This window comes from Oncorhynchus keta, unplaced genomic scaffold, assembly GCF_023373465.1.
Source record: "Oncorhynchus keta strain PuntledgeMale-10-30-2019 unplaced genomic scaffold, Oket_V2 Un_contig_7046_pilon_pilon, whole genome shotgun sequence".
NCBI classification, from domain to species: domain Eukaryota; kingdom Metazoa; phylum Chordata; class Actinopteri; order Salmoniformes; family Salmonidae; genus Oncorhynchus; species Oncorhynchus keta.
The window spans coordinates 98,992-119,258 of record NW_026289222.1 but is presented as its reverse complement, the minus strand read 5'-3'; the positions used below and the strand labels follow the sequence as shown (position 1 = coordinate 119,258).

Genomic DNA, 20,267 nt, shown 5'->3' with positions numbered 1-20,267 from the left:
GTGGCTATTGTGAGGCTGCCATAGGTGTGAGGAGAGGAGTGGCTATTGTGAGGCTGCCATAGGTGTGAGGAGAGGAGTGGCTATTGTGAGGCTGCCATAGGTGTGAGGAGAGGAGTGGCTATTGTGAGGCTGCCATAGGTGTGAGGAGAGGAGTGGCTATTGTGGGGCTGCCATAGGTGTGAGGAGAGGAGTGGCTATTGTGAGGCTGCCATAGGTGTGAGGAGAGGATGGCTATTGTGGGGCTGCCATAGGTGTGAGGAGAGGATAGGCGGGCAGGGAAATCACTTTGGACAGACCACACTCGAGCACAAAGAGGCCAGCTACGCCTGCATAATTAGACCCTCTCCGCTGTGGGACATGCAAAGCTACTTTTCTCCTGTCACGGATTAAACATAGCCGGTGCCTCTCCTCTGCTCCTCCTTCTACCCTCCCTCCTCTTCTCCTCCTCTCCTCTGTCCTGTACTGCCTGGAACTCCTCTCCTCTGTCCTGTACTGCCTGGAACTCCTCTCCTCTCCTCTGCCCTGTACTGTCTGGAACTCCTCTCCTCTGTCCTGTGTTCTACTGCCTGGGACTCCTCTCCTCCTTTCCTCTCCTCTGTCCTGTGTTCTACTGCCTGGGACTCCTCTCCTCCTTTCCTCTCCTTTGTCATGTGTTCTTCTGCCTGGGACTCCTCTCCTCCTTTCATCTCCTCTGTCCTGTGTTCTACTGCCTGGGACTCCTCTCCTCCTTTCCTCTCCTCTGTCCTGTGTTCTACTGCCTGGGACTCCTCTCCTCCTTTCCTCTCCTCTGTCCTGTGTTCTACTGCCTGGGACTCCTCTCCTCCTTTCCTCTCCTCTGTCCTGTGTTCTACTGCCTGGGACTCCTCTCCTCCTTTCCTCTCCTCTGCCATGTGTTCTACTGCCTGGGACTCCTCTCCTCCTTTCCTCTCCTCTGTCCTGTGTTCTACTGCCTGGGACTACTCTCCTCCTTTCCTCTCCTCTGTCCTGTGTTCTACTGCCTGGGACTCCTCTCCTCCTTTCCTCTCCTTTGTCATGTGTTCTTCTGCCTGGGACTCCTCTCCTCCTTTCATCTCCTCTGTCCTGTGTTCTACTGCCTGGGACTCCTCTCCTCCTTTCCTCTCCTCTGTCCTGTGTTCTACTGCCTGGGACTCCTCTCCTCCTTTCCTCTCCTCTGTCCTGTGTTCTACTGCCTGGGACTCCTCTCCTCCTTTCCTCTCCTCTGTCCTGTGTTCTACTGCCTGGGACTCCTCTCCTCCTTTCCTCTCCTCTGTCCTGTGTTCTACTGCCTGGGACTCCTCTCCTCTGTCCTGTGTTCTACTGCCTGGGACTCCTCTCCTCCTTTCCTCTCCTCTGCCATGTGTTCTACTGCCTGGGACTCCTCTCCTCCTTTCCTCTCCTCTGTCCTGTGTTCTACTGCCTGGGACTCCTCTCCTCCTTTCCTCTCCTCTGTCCTGTGTTCTTCTGCCTGGGACTCCTCTCCTCCTTTCCTCTCCTCTGTCCTGTGTTCTACTGCCTGGGACTCCTCTCCTCCTTTCCTCTCCTCTGTCCTGTGTTCTACTGCCTGGGACTCCTCTCCTCCTTTCCTCTCCTCTGTCCTGTGTTCTTCTGCCTGGGACTCCTCTCCTCTGTCCTGTGTTCTACTGCCTGGGACTCCTCTCCTCCTTTCCTCTCCTCTGTCCTGTGTTCTACTGCCTGGGACTCCTCTCCTCCTTTCCTCTCCTCTGTCCTGTGTTCTACTGCCTGGGACTCCTCTCCTCTTTCCTCTCCTCTGTCCTGTGTTCTACTGCCTGGGACTCCTCTCCTCCTTTCCTCTCCTCTGTCCTGTGTTCTACTGCCTGGGACTCCTCTCCTCCTTTCCTCTCCTCTGTCCTGTGTTCTACTGCCTGGGACTCCTCTCCTCTGTCATGTGTTCTTCTGCCTGGGACTCCTCTCCTCTGTCATGTGTTCTTCTGCCTGGGACTCCTCTCCTCTGTCCTGTGTTCTTCTGCCTGGGACTCCTCTCCTCTGTCATGTGTTCTTCTGCCTGGGACTCCTCTCCTCCTTTCCTCTCCTCTATCCTGTGTTCTACTGCCTGGGACTCCTCTCCTCCTTTCCTCTCCTCTGTCCTGTGTTCTACTGCCTGGGACTCCTCTCCTCCTTTCCTCTCCTCTGTCCTGTGTTCTACTGCCTGGGACTCCTCTCCTCCTTTCCTCTCCTCTGCCATGTGTTCTACTGCCTGGGACTCCTCTCCTCTGTCCTGTGTTCTACTGCCTGGGACTCCTCTCCTCCTTTCCTCTCCTCTGTCCTGTGTTCTACTGCCTGGGACTCCTCTCCTCCTTTCCTCTCCTCTGCCATGTGTTCTACTGCCTGGGACTCCTCTCCTCTGTCCTGTGTTCTACTGCCTGGGACTCCTCTCCTCCTTTCCTCTCCTCTGTCCTGTGTTCTACTGCCTGGGACTCCTCTCCTCCTTTCCTCTCCTCTGTCCTGTGTTCTTCTGCCTGGGACTCCTCTCCTCTGTCCTGTGTTCTACTGCCTGGGACTCCTCTCCTCCTTTCCTCTCCTCTGTCCTGTGTTCTACTGCCTGGGACTCCTCTCCTCCTTTCCTCTCCTCTGTCCTGTGTTCTACTGCCTGGGACTCCTCTCCTCCTTTCCTCTCCTCTGTCCTGTGTTCTACTGCCTGGGACTCCTCTCCTCCTTTCCTCTCCTCTGTCCTGTGTTCTTCTGTCTGGGACTCCTCTCCTCCTTTCCTCTCCTCTGTCCTGTGTTCGACTGCCTGGGACTCCTCTCCTCCTTTCCTCTCCTCTGTCCTGTGTTCTACTGCCTGGAACTCCTGGCTGTTCAGCTCCCCTCTCTTTCCCTCTCCCCTCTGGCTGGTCAGCGCCCCTCTCTCTCCCTCTCCCCTCTGGCTGGTCAGCGCCCCTCTCGCTCCCTCTCCCCTCTGGCTGGTCAGCTCCCCTCTCTGTCTCTCTCCCCTCTCTCTCCCTCTCCCCTCTGGCTGGTCAGCTCCCCTCTCTCTCCCTCTCCCCTCTGGTTGGTCAGCTCCCCTCTCTCTCCCTCTCCCCCCTGGCTGGTCAGCTCCCCTCTCTCTCCCTCTCCCCTCTCTGTCCCTCTCCCCTCTGGCTGGTCAGCTCCCCTCTCTCTCCCTCTCTCTCCCTCTCCCCTCTGGCTGGTCAGCTCCCCTCTCTCTCCCTCTCCCCTCTCTCTCCCCTCTCTCTCCCTCTCCCCTCTGGCTGGTCAGCTCCCCTCTCTCTCCCTCTCCCTTCTGGTTGGTCAGCTCCCCTCTCTCTCCCTCTCCCCTCTGGCTGGTCAGCTCCCCTCTCTCTCCCTCTCCCCTCTGGCTGGTCAGCTCCCCTCTCTCTCCCTCTCCCCTCTGGCTGGTCAGCTCCCCTCTCTCTCCCTCTCCCCTCTCTCTCCTCTCCCCTCTGGCTGGTCAGCTCCCCTCTCTCTCCCTCTCCCCTCTGGCTGGTCAGCTCCCCTCTCTCTCCCTCTCCCCTCTGGTTGGTCAGCTGCCCTCTCTCTCCCTCTCCCCTCTGGTTGGTCAGCTCCCCTCTCTCTCCCTCTCCCCTCTCTCTCCCTCTCCCCTCTGGTTGGTCAGCTCCCCTCTCTCCCTGTCCAGGCTATGTGGGGTGGCCAGTCCTCTTCTGGCTGTGCCGGGTGGAGATTATAACAGAACATGGCCAAGATGTTCAAATGTTCATAAATAACCAGCATGGTCGAATAATAATAAGGCAGAACAGTTGAAATTAATCGAACATTGCACCTCTGAGCTGAAATATACCAGAACTGGCCACCTAGAATTGAGCACCATTTAGACACAGATACACGCAAGCTGTCTCTCTCACATGCACACACAACAGACACACACACACACAACAGACACACACACATGCACACACAACAGACACACACACACACAACAGACACACACACACACAACAGACACACACACAACAGACACACACACATGCACACACAACAGACACACACACACGCACACACAACAGACACACACACACACATGCACACACAACATACACACACACACATGCACACGCAACATACACACACAAATCATAGAACCATAAAAGTCATCAATAAAACAACAGTACATAAAGTACATTTTACTTTTAAAGATCAGCAGGTCTGGTGCTGCTTTATCAGGGCCAGAGATGTGTGGCTCGTCCCAGACTGTACCAAACCTGTCACACTGGTGGCAGCAATAGACTAGGTTACAGCCCTGTGGGATTCAACTGGTGGCAGCAATAGACTAGGTTACAGCCCTGTGGGATTCAACTGGTGGCAGCAATAGACTAGGTTACAGCCCTGTGGGATTCAACTGGTGGCAGCAATAGACTAGGTTACGGCCCTGTGGGATTCAACTGGTGGCAGCAATAGACTAGGTTACAGCCCTGTGGGATTCAACTGGTGGCAGCAATAGACTAGGTTACAGCCCTGTGGGATTCAACTGGTGGCAGCAATAGACTAGGTTACAGCCCTGTGGGATTCAACTGCCCTGTGACTAGGTTACAGCCCTGTGGGATTCAACTGGTGGCAGCAATAGACTAGGTTACAGCCCTGTGGGATTCAACTGGTGGCAGCAATAGACTAGGTTACAGCCCTGTGGGATTCAACTGGTGGCAGCAATAGACTAGGTTACAGCCCTGTGGGATTCAACTGGTGGCAGCAATAGACTAGGTTACAGCCCTGTGGGATTCAACTGGTGGCAGCAATAGACTAGGTTACAGCCCTGTGGGATTCAACTGGTGGCAGCAATAGACTAGGTTACCCCTGTGGGATTCAGCAATAGACTGGTGGCAACTGGTGGCAGCAATAGACTAGGTTACAGCCCTGTGGGATTCAACTGGTGGCAGCCCTGTGGGAAACTGGTGGCAGACTAGGTGGTGGCAGCAATAGACAGCCCTGTGCAACTTCAACTGGTGGCAGCAATAGACTAGGTTACAGCCCTGTGGGATTCAACTGGTGGCAGCAATAGACTAGGTTACGTGGTGGCAGCAATAGACTAGGTTACAGCCCTGTGGGATTCAACTGGTGGCAGTGGGATTCAACTGGTGGCAGACAGACTAGGTTACAGCCCTGTGGGATTCAACTGGTGGCAGCAATAGACTAGGTTACGGCCCTGTGGGATTCAACTGGTGGCAGCAATAGACTAGGTTACAGCCCTGTGGGATTCAACTGGTGGCAGCAATAGACTAGGTTACGGCCCTGTGGGATTCAACTGGTGGCAGCAATAGGTGGCAGCAATACTGTGGGATTCAACTGGTGGCAGCAATAGACTGGTTAGACTAGGTTACCCCTGTGGGATTCAACTGGTGGCAGCACTGGTTACGGCCCTGTGGGAGGTGGCAGACTAGGTTACGGCCCTGTGGGATTCAACTGGTGGCAGCAATAGACTAGGTAGGCAGCAATAGACTAGGTTACAGCCCTGTGGGATTCAACTGGTGGCAGGTTACGGCCCTGTGGGATTCAACTGGTGGCAGCAATAGACTAGGTTACAGCCCTGTGGGATTCAACTGGTGGCAGCAATAGACTAGGTTACGGCCCTGTGGGATTCAACTGGTGGCAGCAATAGACTAGGTTACAGCCCTGTGGGATTCAACTGGTGGCAGCAATAGACTAGGTTACAGCCCTGTGGGATTCAACTGGTGGCAGCAATAGACTAGGTTACGGCCCTGTGGGATTCAACTGGTGGCAGCAATAGACTAGGTTACGGCCCTGTGGGATTCAACTGGTGGCAGCAATAGACTAGGTTACGGCCCTGTGGGATTCAACTGGTGGCAGCAATAGACTAGGTTACAGCCCTGTGGGATTCAACTGGTGGCAGGAATAGACTAGGTTACAGCCCTGTGGGATTCAACTGGTGGCAGCAATAGACTAGGTTACAGCCCTGTGGGATTCAACTGGTGGCAGCAATAGACTAGGTTACAGCCCTGTGGGATTCAACTGGTGGCAGCAATGACTAGGTTACAGCCCTGTGGGATGTGGGAGCAACTGGTGGCAGCAATAGACTTAGGTTTCAACTGGTGGCAGCAATAGACTAGGTTACAGCCCTGTGGGATTCAACTGGTGGCAGCAATAGACTAGGTTACAGCCCTGTGGGATTCAACTGGTGGCAGCAATAGACTAGGTTACAGCCCTGTGGGATTCAACTGGTGGCAGCAATAGACTGGTGTATTCAACTGGGCCCTGTGGGATTCAACTGGTGGCAGCAATAGACTAGGTTACAGCCCTGTGGGATTCAACTGGTGGCAGCAATAGACTAGGTTACAGCCCTGTGGGATTCAACTGGTGGCAGCAATAGACTAGGTTACAGCCCTGTGGGATTCAACTGGTGGCAGCAATAGACTAGGTTACGGCCCTGTGGGATTCAACTGGTGGCAGCAATAGACTAGGTTACTGGTGGCAGCAATAGACTAGGTTACGCCCTGTGGATTCAACTGGTGGCAGCAATAGACTGGTGGGCAATAGACTAGGTTACGGCCCTGTGGGATTCAACTGGTGGCAGGACTAGGTTATAGACCTGTGGGATTCAACTGGTGGCAGCAATAGGTTACTGGCCCTGTGGGATTCAACTGGTGGCAGCAATAGACTGGTTACGGCCCTGTGGGATTCAGCAATAGACTAGGTTACGGCCCTGTGGGATTCAACTGGTGGCAGAATAGACTAGGTTACGGCCCTGTGGGATTCAACTGGTGGCAGGAATAGACTAGGTTACGGCCCTGTGGGATTCAACTGGTGGCAGCAATAGACTAGGTTACGGCCCTGTGGGATTCAACTGGTGGCAGCAATAGACTAGGTTACAGCCCTGTGGGATTCAACTGGTGGCAGCAATAGACTAGGTTACGGCCCTGTGGGATTCAACTGGTGGCAGCAATAGACTAGGTTACGGCCCTGTGGGATTCTCTGACTGCCTCTGTAATAGCACCCTATTCCCTACATTCCCTGTCCCCCCAACTAATGCTAATGACCTAATAATACCAGCATGTTGCCTCGGGCCTGAGTTTTTCCAGTCACATTCCTGCCCCTGATGGTTGCTGATCAGAGGAGCATATATTTCCCTCTGAGTTTCATTCCAACAGCCTTTCACATTCCAACACCTGAGAAGTTTTCTGTACGCCAACCTGGCTCTATTCTCACCCTTTAATGGTGATTTCAGACAACTTGTCCCTGGTAATATTGGTTATGAATAGATGGTGTCTGCCGTTGGTGTTTCCCTTGGCTGTATGTTCATCACAGATTGACTGGCGTTCAGTTTACGCACGACTCCAGAGGAAGCCTATGCTAGCCAGCGCTAGCCCCGACATGAGCCAGACTGGAACCGTCACTTACCCAGCCAGTGTCCCAAATGGCACACTATTCCCTATGCAGCTCACTACTTTTGACCGGGATCCCATATGGTTCTGGTCAAAAGTAATGCACTACATGGGGATAGGGTGCCATTTTGGACATGGCCACAGAGTGCATATCTACTCACATTACTTTGCCGGGTTCTGCCGTCCAGACGTAATGTGTTGATTTAGGCCCAAGTAGCGCGGTCCAAGGAAGACAATTGTATCACCTGTCTCCGAATGCAATCGCTCCACAATGACTACTTGTTTGTTCAGGGCGATATTTAGTCCTGCTGTGATAGTGTTGTCCTCTTGTAATGGACTTGACAGCACTGTTTGTTCAGGGGGATATTTAGTCCTGCTGTGATAGTGTTGTCCTCTTGTAATGGACTTGACAGCACTGTTTGTTCAGGGGGGATATTTAGTCCTGATGTGATAGTGTTGTCCTCTTGTAATGGACTTGACAGCACTGTTTGTTCAGGGGGATATTTAGTCCTGCTGTGATAGTGTTGTCCTCTTGTAATGGACTTGACAGCACTGTTTGTTCAGGGGGATATTTAGTCCTGATGTGATAGTGTTGTCCTCTTGTAATGGACTTGACAGCACTGTTTGTTCAGGGGGATATTTAGTCCTGCTGTGATAGTGTTGTCCTCTTGTAATGGACTTGACAGCACTGTTTGTTCTATTTAGTTTGTAGTGTTGTCCTCTTGTAATGGGGTTTGTTCAGGGGGATATTTAGTCCTGCTGTGATAGTGTTGTCCTCTTGTAATGGACTTGACAGCACTGTTTGTTCAGGGGGATATTTAGTCCTGCTGTGATAGTGTTGTCCTCTTGTAATGGACTTGACAGCACTGTTTGTTCAGGGGGATATTTAGTCCTGATGTGATAGTGTTGTCCTCTTGTAATGGACTTGACAGCACTGTTTGTTCAGGGGGATATTTAGTCCTGCTGTGATAGTGTTGTCCTCTTGTAATGGACTTGACAGCACTGTTTGTTCAGGGGGATATTTAGTCCTGCTGTGATAGTGTTGTCCTCTTGTAATGGACTTGACAGCACTGTTTGTTCAGGGGGATATTTAGTCCTGCTGTGATAGTGTTGTCCTCTTGTAATGGACTTGACAGCACTGTTTGTTCAGGGGGATATTTAGTCCTGCTGTGATAGTGTTGTCCTCTTGTAATGGACTTGACAGCACTGTTTGTTCAGGGGGATATTTAGTCCTGCTGTGATAGTGTTGTCCTCTTGTAATGGACTTGACAGCACTGTTTGTTCAGGGGGATATTTAGTCCTGATGTGATAGTGTGTCCTCTTGTATATGGATTGACAACACTGTTTGTTCAGGGGGATATTTAGTCCTGATCTTAATGTTGTCCAGATATGATACAACACTGAGCTGTCATCTTAATGTGTCCAGATATGATACAACACTGAGCTGTCATCTTAATGTGTCCAGATATGATACAACACTGAGCTGTCATCTTAATGAGTCCAGATATGATACAACACTGAGCTGTCATCTTAATGTGTCCAGATATGATACAACACTGAGCTGTCATCTTAATGTGTCCAGATATGATACAACACTGAGCTGTCATCTTAATGTGTCCAGATATGATACAACACTGAGCTGTCATCTTAATGTGTCCAGATATGATACAACACTGAGCTGTCATCTTAATGTGTCCAGATATGATACAACACTGAGCTGTTATCTTAATGTGTCCAGATATGATACAACACTGAGCTGTCATCTTAATGTGTCCAGATATGATACAACACTGAGCTGTCATCTTAATGTGTCCAGATATGATACAACACTGAGCTGTCATCTTAATGTGTCCAGATATGATACAACACTGAGCTGTCATCTTAATGTGTCCAGATATGATACAACACTGAGCTGTCATCTTAATGTGTCCAGATTTTTTAAGCGTTTGAAGGCCTGATCCCCAACCAGAAGGTCTGAAGACAATAGGTTGTTAAAACCTGGCATAAAACACATGGTATGCTTTTCAGTGCTTAGTTTCTGTCCATCACTGAGCTTGGGGTTCTCCACCTTCTTCACAAAAGCTCTGCTTGATGTGGTTGTGTGTGACACAAGACTTAAAACTCACAGCGAGAATTTACCATTGATATTTTTCTTCCTTTTATTTCTTAATGAGCCATTCAGGGTGATTAGATGAAAGTGTGCTAATGTGAGGATTGTAAGCGGTGTGGTATGGAGGCTTAATGAATGTGAAAAATCATTCTGAGTCTTAACTGCTGAAGGAGACATGGAAGACAAAAGTCAGGTCGTTAGAGGTGGTAATGATGGGGAAGCCATGGGAGAGAGGGAGGTCAACATCCTGACTGGCTGCAGTGCTGATGTCTACTGCCTCACAGCTGGGCACTCAGAACAATCTGACTTGGCCTACCTGCTGGGGTACGTCTCAGTACTCTGAAGTGGCTCCTTCTAATCTTCCTCCTTTCATTTGGTCGCCTCTCAGAACAAAGGAGAAGAGCTCTTCATTTGGCCACCTCTCAGAGCAAAGGAGTGGAGATCTTCATTTGGTCAACTCTCAGAACAAAGGAGAAGAGATCCTCTCCATGTCACTGACTTCTCCAATGTATGGAAGGAGATGATGGGAAGGAGAGATGGAGAGGAAGCCACTTTCTAATATAAAGATGCACCCACTGGTTTGGTGTCCAAAGAGGGCTATTTGCCAGTCACTTCTCAGAACCAGTGAAACATGGACACGTGTAGGGGTTGACTACTGCAACAATCTTTTTCTTAGATCTTATTTTATATGCTCGTTAAATACATGTGTGTAAGGCTGCCATGCGATAGCCCCCTTGGTTCTGATGTAATAGCCTACCTGACCCCTCACACTCTAAAGCTTGGGGTTTGCTCAAGATTTCCATTGATCAGACTGCTTGATTTTATGGTTGGCCACGTTCCAACTCCTCCTAGTAGCAGGAAGGCAGGGGCAGAGCCCATGGAAAAGCAAAGAGGCTTATTCAGTGAGTTCTTGTGACCAGCCGTACTTACACTAGTTAGGTATCGCTTTTATAAAACTATCAGGCCTGGCCTCTATACCGATCCTGTCCGATTCTGTGTATTGCCTTTCCCCCAGGGGACTGGGTTTGTGGCTGCATTCCAGAGCCGTCCTTCTCAAAATTGGAGGCCTTTTTCTGAGCGGTGTCTGTCTTTCGCAAATAGACCTCTGAGGACTCCCTTCATTGGATTGGTCAACAACACAGACCCTTCCTTCTTGGCCACGCTTGAGTCACTGCCAATAGGGGCCTCAGCAGCTGTCCCACAGTTTACTCACAGGGCCCCCTGTGATTGGGGGAACATTAGGTTTGTAAAGCCTCAACAGGTTTGCAGTCAACACTCATGTAACCGTCGAGGCTTACCCGCTCCCTGGTCAATATTTGAGGGCTCTGTAAGCTCTGAGCTCACCTCCAGAAGGCATTACCCGCTCCCTGGTCAATATTTGAGGGCTCTGTAAGCTCAGAGCTCACCTCCAGAAGGCATTACCCGCTCCCTGGTCAATATTTGAGGGCTCTGTAAGCTCTGAGCTCACCTCCAGAAGGCATTACCCGCTCCCTGGTCAATATTTGAGGGCTCTGTAAGCTCAGAGCTCACCTCCAGAAGGCATTACCCGCTCCCTGGTCAATATTTGAGGGCTCTGTAAGCTCAGAGCTCACCTCCAGAAGGCATTACCCGCTCCCTGGTCAATATTTGAGGGCTCTGTAAGCTCAGAGCTCACCTCCAGAAGGCATTACCCGCTCCCTGGTCAATATTTGAGGGCTCTGTAAGCTCGGAGCTCACCTCCAGAAGGCATTACCCGCTCCCTGGTCAATATTTGAGGGCTCTGTAAGCTCGGAGCTCACCTCCAGAAGGCATTACCCGCTCCCTGGTCAATATTTGAGGGCTCTGTAAGCTCAGAGCTCACCTCCAGAAGGCATTACCCGCTCCCTGGTCAATATTTGAGGGCTCTGTAAGCTCAGAGCTCACCTCCAGAAGGCATTACCCGCTCCCTGGTCAATATTTGAGGGCTCTGTAAGCTCAGAGCTCACCTCCAGAAGGCATTACCCGCTCCCTGGTCAATATTTGAGGGCTCTGTAAGCTCGGAGCTCACCTCCAGAAGGCATTACCCGCTCCCTGGTCAATATTTGAGGGCTCTGTAAGCTCGGAGCTCACCTCCAGAAGGCATTACCCGCTCCCTGGTCAATATTTGAGGGCTCTGTAAGCTCGGAGCTCACCTCCAGAAGGCATTACCCGCTCCCTGGTCAATATTTGAGGGCTCTGTAAGCTCTGAGCTCACCTCCAGAAGGCATTACCCGCTCCCTGGTCAATATTTGAGGGCTCTGTAAGCTCAGAGCTCACCTCCAGAAGGCATTACCTGCTCCCTGGTCAATATTTGAGGGCTCTGTAAGCTCTGAGCTCACCTCCAGAAGGCATTACCCGCTCCCTGGTCAATATTTGAGGGCTCTGTAAGCTCAGAGCTCACCTCCAGAAGGCATTACCCGCTCCCTGGTCAATATTTGAGGGCTCTGTAAGCTCAGAGCTCACCTCCAGAAGGCATTACCCGCTCCCTGGTCAATATTTGAGGGCTCTGTAAGCTCGGAGCTCACCTCCAGAAGGCATTACCCGCTCCCTGGTCAATATTTGAGGGCTCTGTAAGCTCGGAGCTCACCTCCAGAAGGCATTACCCGCTCCCTGGTCAATATTTGAGGGCTCTGTAAGCACGGAGCTCACCTCCAGAAGGCATTACCCGCTCCCTGGTCAATATTTGAGGGCTCTGTAAGCTCTGAGCTCACCTCCAGAAGGCATTACCCGCTCCCTGGTCAATATTTGAGGGCTCTGTAAGCTCAGAGCTCACCTCCAGAAGGCATTACCTGCTCCCTGGTCAATATTTGAGGGCTCTGTAAGCTCAGAGCTCACCTCCAGAAGGCATTACCCGCTCCCTGGTCAATATTTGAGGGCTCTGTAAGCTCAGAGCTCACCTCCAGAAGGCATTACCCGCTCCCTGGTCAATATTTGAGGGCTCTGTAAGCTCAGAGCTCACCTCCAGAAGGCATTACCCGCTCCCTGGTCAATATTTGAGGGCTCTGTAAGCTCGGAGCTCACCTCCAGAAGGCATTACCTGCTCCCTGGTCAATATTTGAGGGCTCTGTAAGCTCGGAGCTCACCTCCAGAAGGCATTACCCGCTCCCTGGTCAATATTTGAGGGCTCTGTAAGCTCAGAGCTCACCTCCAGAAGGCATTACCCGCTCCCTGGTCAATATTTGAGGGCTCTGTAAGCTCGGAGCTCACCTCCAGAAGGCATTACCTGCTCCCTGGTCAATATTTGAGGGCTCTGTAAGCACGGAGCTCACCTCCAGAAGGCATTACCTGCTCCCTGGTCAATATTTGAGGGCTCTGTAAGCTCTGAGCTCACCTCCAGAAGGCATTACCTGCTCCCTGGTCAATATTTGAGGGCTCTGTAAGCTCTGAGCTCACCTCCAGAAGGCATTACCCGCTCCCTGGTCAATATTTGAGGGCTCTGTAAGCTCGGAGCTCACCTCCAGAAGGCATTACCCGCTCCCTGGTCAATATTTGAGGGCTCTGTAAGCTCTGAGCTCACCTCCAGAAGGCATTACCCGCTCCCTGGTCAATATTTGAGGGCTCTGTAAGCTCGGAGCTCACCTCCAGAAGGCATTACCCGCTCCCTGGTCAATATTTGAGGGCTCTGTAAGCTCGGAGCTCACCTCCAGAAGGCATTACCCGCTCCCTGGTCAATATTTGAGGGCTCTGTAAGCTCTGAGCTCACCTCCAGAAGACATTACCCGCTCCCTGGTCAATATTTGAGGGCTCTGTAAGCTCGGAGCTCACCTCCAGAAGGCATTACCCGCTCCCTGGTCAATATTTGAGGGCTCTGTAAGCTCTGAGCTCACCTCCAGAAGGCATTACCCGCTCCCTGGTCAATATTTGAGGGCTCTGTAAGCTCGGAGCTCACCTCCAGAAGGCATTACCCGCTCCCTGGTCAATATTTGAGGGCTCTGTAAGCTCTGAGCTCACCTCCAGAAGGCATTACCTGCTCCCTGGTCAATATTTGAGGGCTCTGTAAGCTCTGAGCTCACCTCCAGAAGGCATTACCCGCTCCCTGGTCAATATTTGAGGGCTCTGTAAGCTCTGAGCTCACCTCCAGAAGACATTACCTGCTCCCTGGTCAATATTTGAGGGCTCTGTAAGCTCTGAGCTCACCTCCAGAAGACATTACCCGCTCCCTGGTCAATATTTGAGGGCTCTGTAAGCACGGAGCTCACCTCCAGAAGGCATTACCCGTTCCCTGGTCAATATTTGAGGGCTCTGTAAGCACGGAGCTCACCTCCAGAAGGCATTCCTTGAGCCTGTTCTAATTTGCACTTTGCATTAGCAGCAGGACGTCTGATAAAAATAACATCTCTGTTGGGCTGCAGGAGTTTACATTCATATAGACATCCACCTTAATAAATCCTCAGTGGAGCAGTATACAAGTACAGGCAGCGGAGAGGGGTCAACAGGGGTCAACTGGGATCAAGCTGTGTTGTGCATCTTGTTTTTTGCTATTTTCACATTTTAGAGGACAGAATGTTTTCTGTCCTAGAGCGCGCTCTGTATGCGTTGTGCTTTTGTACACTCCCACACAGGGCCTAGTCTATATAATGCATGAGTGTTCTATTGTGCCATATTGTGTTTATTGATGTAATCTCAGCCGTTGTCTCCCTCTCTTCTCTCCCCAGATGCAGCAGCTGTTCTACGAGAACTACGAGCCCAACAAGAAGGGATACATCCGCGACCTCCACAATAGCAAGATCCACCGGGCCATCACCCTGCACCCCAACAAGAACCCGCCCTACCAGTACCGCCTGCACAGCTACATGCTCAGCCGCAAGATCGCCCAGCTCCGCCACCGCACCGTCCAGCTCCACCGTGAGATCGTCCAGATGTGCCGCTACGGGGCGGCCGAGCCCAGCCGAGAGGACCTGCAGCTGGGCATGCCTCCATCCTTCATGAGGTTCCACCCTCGGCTCCGCGAGGAGGTCCTGGAGTGGGAGTTCCTGACGGGCAAGTACCTGTTCTCCTCGTCTGACGGCCAACCCCCCGCCGGGGAATGGACTCCTCCCAGCATCTGGCCCTGGATGACATCATCATGCAGGTGATGGAGATGATTAACGCCAACGCCAAGACGCGGGGACGAGTGATCGACTTCAAGGAGATCCAGTACGGCTACCGGCGGGTCAACCCCATGTACGGGGCGGAGTACGTGCTGGACCTGTTGCTCCTCTACAAGAAGCACAAAGGGAAGACCATGACGGTGCCGGTGAGGAGACATGCCTACCTCCAGCAGACCTTCAGCCAGATCCAGTTCAGAGAGGAAGAGGAGATGGACGACAAGGCTCTCGCCAGCAGCATCAACCAGGACTCTGACTCCCTGTCCTTCCTCTCCAACTCCCTCAAGATGTTTGTGCCCTTCAAGCTGTCCAGCTCTAGCCAGGACCAGAAGGAGCCGAAAGAGCCTAAGGTCAACATACTGGTGCCGCTATCCGGACGCTACGACATCTTTGTCCGCTTCATGACCAATTTAGAACGGGTGTGCCTGATCCCCAACCAGAACGTCAAGCTGCTCATCCTCCTCTTCAGCACCGACAACAACACAGAGCGGGTCAAGCAGGTGGAGCTGATGAGGGAGTACCACATCAAGTACCCCCGTGCCGAGATGGAGATCCAGCCCGTGTCGGGCTCCTTCTCCCGGGCCTTGGCTCTGGAGGTGGGCTCGGCCCACTTCTCCAACGACTCACTGCTCTTCTACTGCGACGTGGACCTGCTCTTCACAACAGACTTCCTCAAGAGGTGCCGGAGTAACACGGTCCTGGGGGAGCAGACCTACTTCCCCATCATCTTCAGTCAGTACGACCCCAAGGTGGTTTACGCCGGTAAGGTGCCCAGTGAGAACCACTATGTGTTCACCGCCAAGACGGGTCTGTGGCGTCACTACGGCTTCGGCATCGTCTGTGTTTACAAGGGCGACCTGGTCGGGGCCGGGGGCTTCGACACCTCCATCCAAGGGTGGGGTTTGGAGGACGTGGACCTCTTTAACAAGTTTGTCCAATCAGGGATCCGGTTGTTCCGGAGCACGGACCCGGGGATCATACACGTTCACCATCCAGTAGTGTGCGACCCCAACCTGGAGCCCAACCAGTACAAGATGTGCCTGGGCTCCAAAGCCTCGTCGCACGGCTCGACACAGCAGCTGGCTGAACTGTGGCTCGAGAAGAATGACCACGGCTTCCGGAAGGTCGGGAGCTCAAATAACGAATCCCTCAGGACAGCGTGAAAAAGCACTCCGGCCAGGACTGACAAAAGCAGTATGTGGAGTCCCCCAGGCCTGGGTGTCTTTCCCTCTTCCCATTTGTCTTAGCAGCATTTTTAACTACCTAATTTATTTTTTACAGAAACAAAAAAGACTTGGATATATTTTGGAAATCTGCTTTTTTTTAAAGAAAACACGTGAACGTTGAACTGACTGAGACAAACGTGACTGTAGAAGATGTTTTCATTAATGCTGAAAAATAAAGCATCTCGATGAGGAATATTCCTTTGGATGAGCCTTCCATAACCCTGGACGCAAGAACAATGTGCTCTGATGTCTTATTCTACCAGTCTAGTAATAAAGACCATTCTGTGTTATTTGTACAGTAACCTTGTCTCAAGGTTGTTGCACATATAAGCCTGGGATTTGAACAATTCAAAGTTTGCCTTAGTGGGAGTGACCATAGAATTATATGGCAGTGACCTACTGAGTCAAGTACCTGTCATCATTTAATTTGAGCAAATCACACGACTGTGAGGCGTGTTATGGGAGATGATTGGTTGGTAGATTAAGCCAATGCGCCAGGAGTTTCTCACAGTCATTCTGTATTGACTAACGAAGGCCAAGTTTGATGCGTTGGTCCACCAGACTCTTCCCATTTGGGCGAAAGTGTCTGGGAACTACATGATCTATAAAGAGAGTATGGGGGGGATGTGGTGATATTCGGGGTTATATTATGTGTACCTCAGTGATGTGCATGTACAAGCTCTTTAAAAGGTGTAGCGTTTGTCTTGTGCGTGGAGAACATGGGTGTTGTCATCTTCACAGACCAGCAGTGCTCTAAATGGAACTGTACTCTTGATTGTGAATGTTTACAGGAGGTTGATATGAACAAACATTTCATCATTGAAGAAGGTTGACTTAGATGAAAAGCATTTGAATTAAGACTAAAGGACCATTTTGATTCCTTTTGATTTGTTTATAATACAGAATAACACTGTTGTTTTTTTTTCAATTGATTTTAGATTTTCTTTTTATTTACTTCTGTGAACACAACTGCTGGATTTAATATCTGCAATTCATCCTCCGCTGTCTAATTTATTGAATTTGCAGTCTCCATTCTGTGTTACCTGACTGTTGGAATATGTATATTAGAAACATTGTATACCCATCTGTTGTTGGATTGTTGTTCTTCCACTTTCTTCTTGTTTCTCTCTCAAACTCATCTGATTACCAAAGAGTTTTTGCACAGTGTGTTTTAGGTGTTGTGTGTCATGTTGTTTTCTAGGAGGTGCAGGCACAAACATGACATGTCCCGTAGATGAAGAGGTATAGTGAGTGAGGAAGCACCGTCCTGTCTCCAGCTCTTTGCTCTCATGAGGAATCTAAGGCCTCTATCAAACTAGTCATCCAGATTTAGGAACAAAGGAAGGGGAACGTCAGGGAATGCTGTGCTCCTTCATAGAACTGGAAGGAATTCTAAATCATTTTAGAACCCTTGGAGTGAATTCCAGAACCTTCTCAGCACCCACTGGTACAATGAATTAGAATAGAACTCTTAGAATGAAATCTGATTTTATACTGAACAAAAATATAAATGCAACAATTTCAAAGATTTTACTGAGTTACAATTCATATGAAGGAATCAGTCAATTTAAATTAATTAATGAATCTACGGATTTCACATGACTGGGAATATAGATCTGTTGGTCAAAGACACCTTAAAAGAAATGGGCCTCACAATGGTCCTCAGGATCTCGCCACGGTATTTCTGTGCATTCAAATTGCCATCAATAAAATGCAATTGTGTTTGTTGTCCGTAGCTTATGCCTGTCCATACCATAATCCCATCGCCACCATGGGGCACTCAGTTCATAATGTTGACATCAGCAAACCGCTCACACACATGATGCCATACAAGTGGTCTGCGGTTGTGAGGCCGGTTTGACGTACTGCCAAATTCTCTAAAATTATGTTGGAATCGGCTTATGGCAACAGTCAGCATGCCAACTGCATGTTCCCCAAAACTTAGGATATCTGTACGCATTGTGTTGTGTGACAAACTGCACATTTTAGAGTGGCCTTTTATTGTCCCCAGCACAAGGTACACATGTGTAATGATCCTGCTGTTTAATCAGCTTCTTGACATGCCACACCTGTCAGGTGGATGGATTATCTGGAAAAGGAGAAATGCTCACTAACAGGGAAGTAACCTTTTTGTGAGTATGGAACATTTCTGGGATATTTTATTTCAGTTCATGAAACATGGAACCAACACTTTACATGTTGCGTTTCTATTTCTGTTCAGTGTAGAACTCTGAGAATGAATTATAATTCTATGAATTATCTGGTCCCTGTCCATATAGCTGTCTATTTAGGAGAATGTCTTCTGTGCAGCAGCACTCCCCTGGTTTAAAGGTCTCCTCTACTCCACACAGTCTTTAAGCCCAAGAGAAGACGGGGTCAGCTACACTCTATCATAATGGTCTTGGTTTTCTGGGGATTTTTAATATTTCTGTTGTTCATTCAGCCCTGTCCAACTGGGAAAGGTTTTATATTTAAGAAATAAAATGAAAAATGTTTATCAAAAATGCTTTTGTTGTGGTGTGTACTTGTTTTAGATAGGCATTCATTGACCATGTGGCCATTTTAAATGATGACCGTTGCATTTTACAGGCAAGACATGTCAAGACATAACAATAGTAGTACTAACTTTGGTGATGACTGTCAAAGCTTGAATTTGACAAATTACAGTAGGATCCATAAATGTACCCTGGTCCCCAGATCTGTATATTCTATCATGTCAACTCCTTGACAATGAGTTGGCATGATGGCATAAACTGATCTGGGACCAGGCTACCATAAATGGGCCTGGACAAGAGATTTGCTCAGCATACGTGTTTGCTTAACATATGAATACTCATACGATAACCCTGGTGTATTAAATTCCCAGCCTGGCTTCATAACATCATGGCCACCTAATCATCTCTTGCCTCCTCATAACCCTCCTCTTCATTATGAAAGCTGATGACTGGCATGCTTTCTGGGGCCACATGGCTCCCGTGCATCGCCCAGGTGGGGGCAGCACGTTAATAGTGGATGGGGAGACTTCTGTTCCTGCTTTGAGCACATCTAGAAAAGCAACATAATCAAATCTATTATTTTTGTATTATTATTATTATTTAGGAGTAAATGTATTATCAAAGTGTACTGTATGTTCTCATGGACAGAAGTGCCCTGGAGTGAGGCTGCCTGGAGGAGACTAGAGTTTGTTTTCTGAATCTCCTCCGAGAGACAACTGAAACCAGGACATTATTAAGCCTATGTTCCAAATGGCACTCTATTCCCTACATAGTGCACTACTTTTGACAAGAGCTCTATGTACCATGGTCAGAAGTAGTGCACTACATATGAAATAGGGCACCATTTGGGATGCGGATTAACTGATGAATCATGGCTGTAGCTGATCTCCTAGGCCTCGCTCTATGAAGCATGTGGTGAGCTTTAATAGAACGCAGCCATATGGCATCCTGTGTCTTCTAGTCAGAGAGGAGAGACCCAGTCTCAGGCTGTTCAGATACACGCTGTGCTCTGCCCTCTTCACAAATCTCCCTCTCAGAAATATAGCTTTTCTAAGGTGGCAAGTGATGTTTTTTACTCTTTCCAGATGTTTGCTAGACCAGTAGCTATATGGTGCCAGGTAGCCTAGTGGTTTAAGAGTGTCAGACCAGTAGCTATATGGTGCCAGGTAGCCTAGTGGTTTAAGAGTGTCAGACCAGTAGCTATATGGTGCCAGGTAGCCTAGTGGTTTAAGAGTGTTAGACCAGTAGCTATATGGTGCCAGGTAGCCTAGTGGTTTAAGAGTGTTAGACCAGTAGCTATATGGTGCCAGGTAGCCTAGTGGTTTAAGAGTGTTAGACCAGTAGCTATATGGTGCCAGGTAGCCTAGTGGTTTAAGAGTGTTAGACCAGTAGTTATATGGTGCCAGGTAGCCTAGTGGTTTAAGAGTGTCAGACCAGTAGCTATATGGTGCCAGGTAGCCTAGTGGTTTAAGAGTGTCAGACCAGTAGCTATATGGTGCCAGGTAGCCTAGTGGTTTAAGAGTGTTAGACCAGTAGCTATATGGTGCCAGGTAGCCTAGTGGTTTAAGAGTGTTAGACCAGTAGCTATATGGTGCCAGGTAGCCTAGTGGTTTAAGAGTGTCAGACCAGAAGCTATATGGTGCCAGGTAGCCTAGTGGTTTCAGAGTGTCAGACCAGAAGCTATATGGTGCCAGGTAGCCTAGTGGTTTAAGAGTGTCAGACCAGAAGCTATATGGTGCCAGGTAGCCTAGTGGTTTAAGAGTGTCAGACCAGAAGCTATATGGTGCCAGGTAGCCTAGTGGTTTCAGAGTGTCAGACCAGTAGTTATATGGTGCCAGGTAGCCTAGTGGTTTAAGAGTGTCAGACCAGAAGCTATATGGTGCCAGGTAGCCTAGTGGTTTAAGAGTGTTAGACCAGTAGCTATATGGTGCCAGGTAGCCTAGTGGTTTAAGAGTGTTTGCCCAGTAACTATATGGTGCCAGGTAGCCTAGTGGTTTAAGAGTGTCAGACCAGAAGCTATATGGTGCCAGGTAGCCTAGTGG

General features: G+C 49.8%; 1 protein-coding gene and 2 long non-coding RNA genes across 4 annotated transcripts; 2 read left to right on the top strand and 1 right to left on the bottom strand.

Annotated features, from left to right (window-relative positions):
* Nucleotides 1-5,070: 5,070 nt before the first annotated feature.
* Nucleotides 5,071-7,481, top strand: LOC127926170 (uncharacterized). The gene is made up of 3 exons (XR_008123511.1): nucleotides 5,071-5,231; nucleotides 5,613-5,703; nucleotides 6,665-7,481. It is a non-coding gene; the product is annotated as an uncharacterized LOC127926170 (long non-coding RNA).
* Nucleotides 7,482-8,766: 1,285 nt separating this feature from the next.
* LOC118378190 (chondroitin sulfate synthase 1-like) lies at nucleotides 8,767-18,236 on the top strand. Its single transcript, XM_052511646.1, is given in 3 exon segments — nucleotides 8,767-9,325; nucleotides 14,073-14,433; nucleotides 14,436-18,236. Coding segments are annotated over 3 exon segments (1,596 nt in total). The 5' UTR covers nucleotides 8,767-9,322; the 3' UTR covers nucleotides 15,668-18,236.
* Nucleotides 9,698-13,365, bottom strand: LOC127926168 (uncharacterized). Of its 2 annotated transcripts, none has more exons than XR_008123509.1 (4): nucleotides 12,501-13,365; nucleotides 11,757-11,880; nucleotides 11,199-11,384; nucleotides 9,698-11,074 (listed from the first exon to the last, which is right to left on the bottom strand). It is a non-coding gene; the product is annotated as an uncharacterized LOC127926168 (long non-coding RNA). The 2 variants fall into 2 exon arrangements; XR_008123508.1 differs by having other exon boundaries at nucleotides 11,199-11,710; nucleotides 11,773-11,880.
* Nucleotides 18,237-20,267: the final 2,031 nt, after the last annotated feature.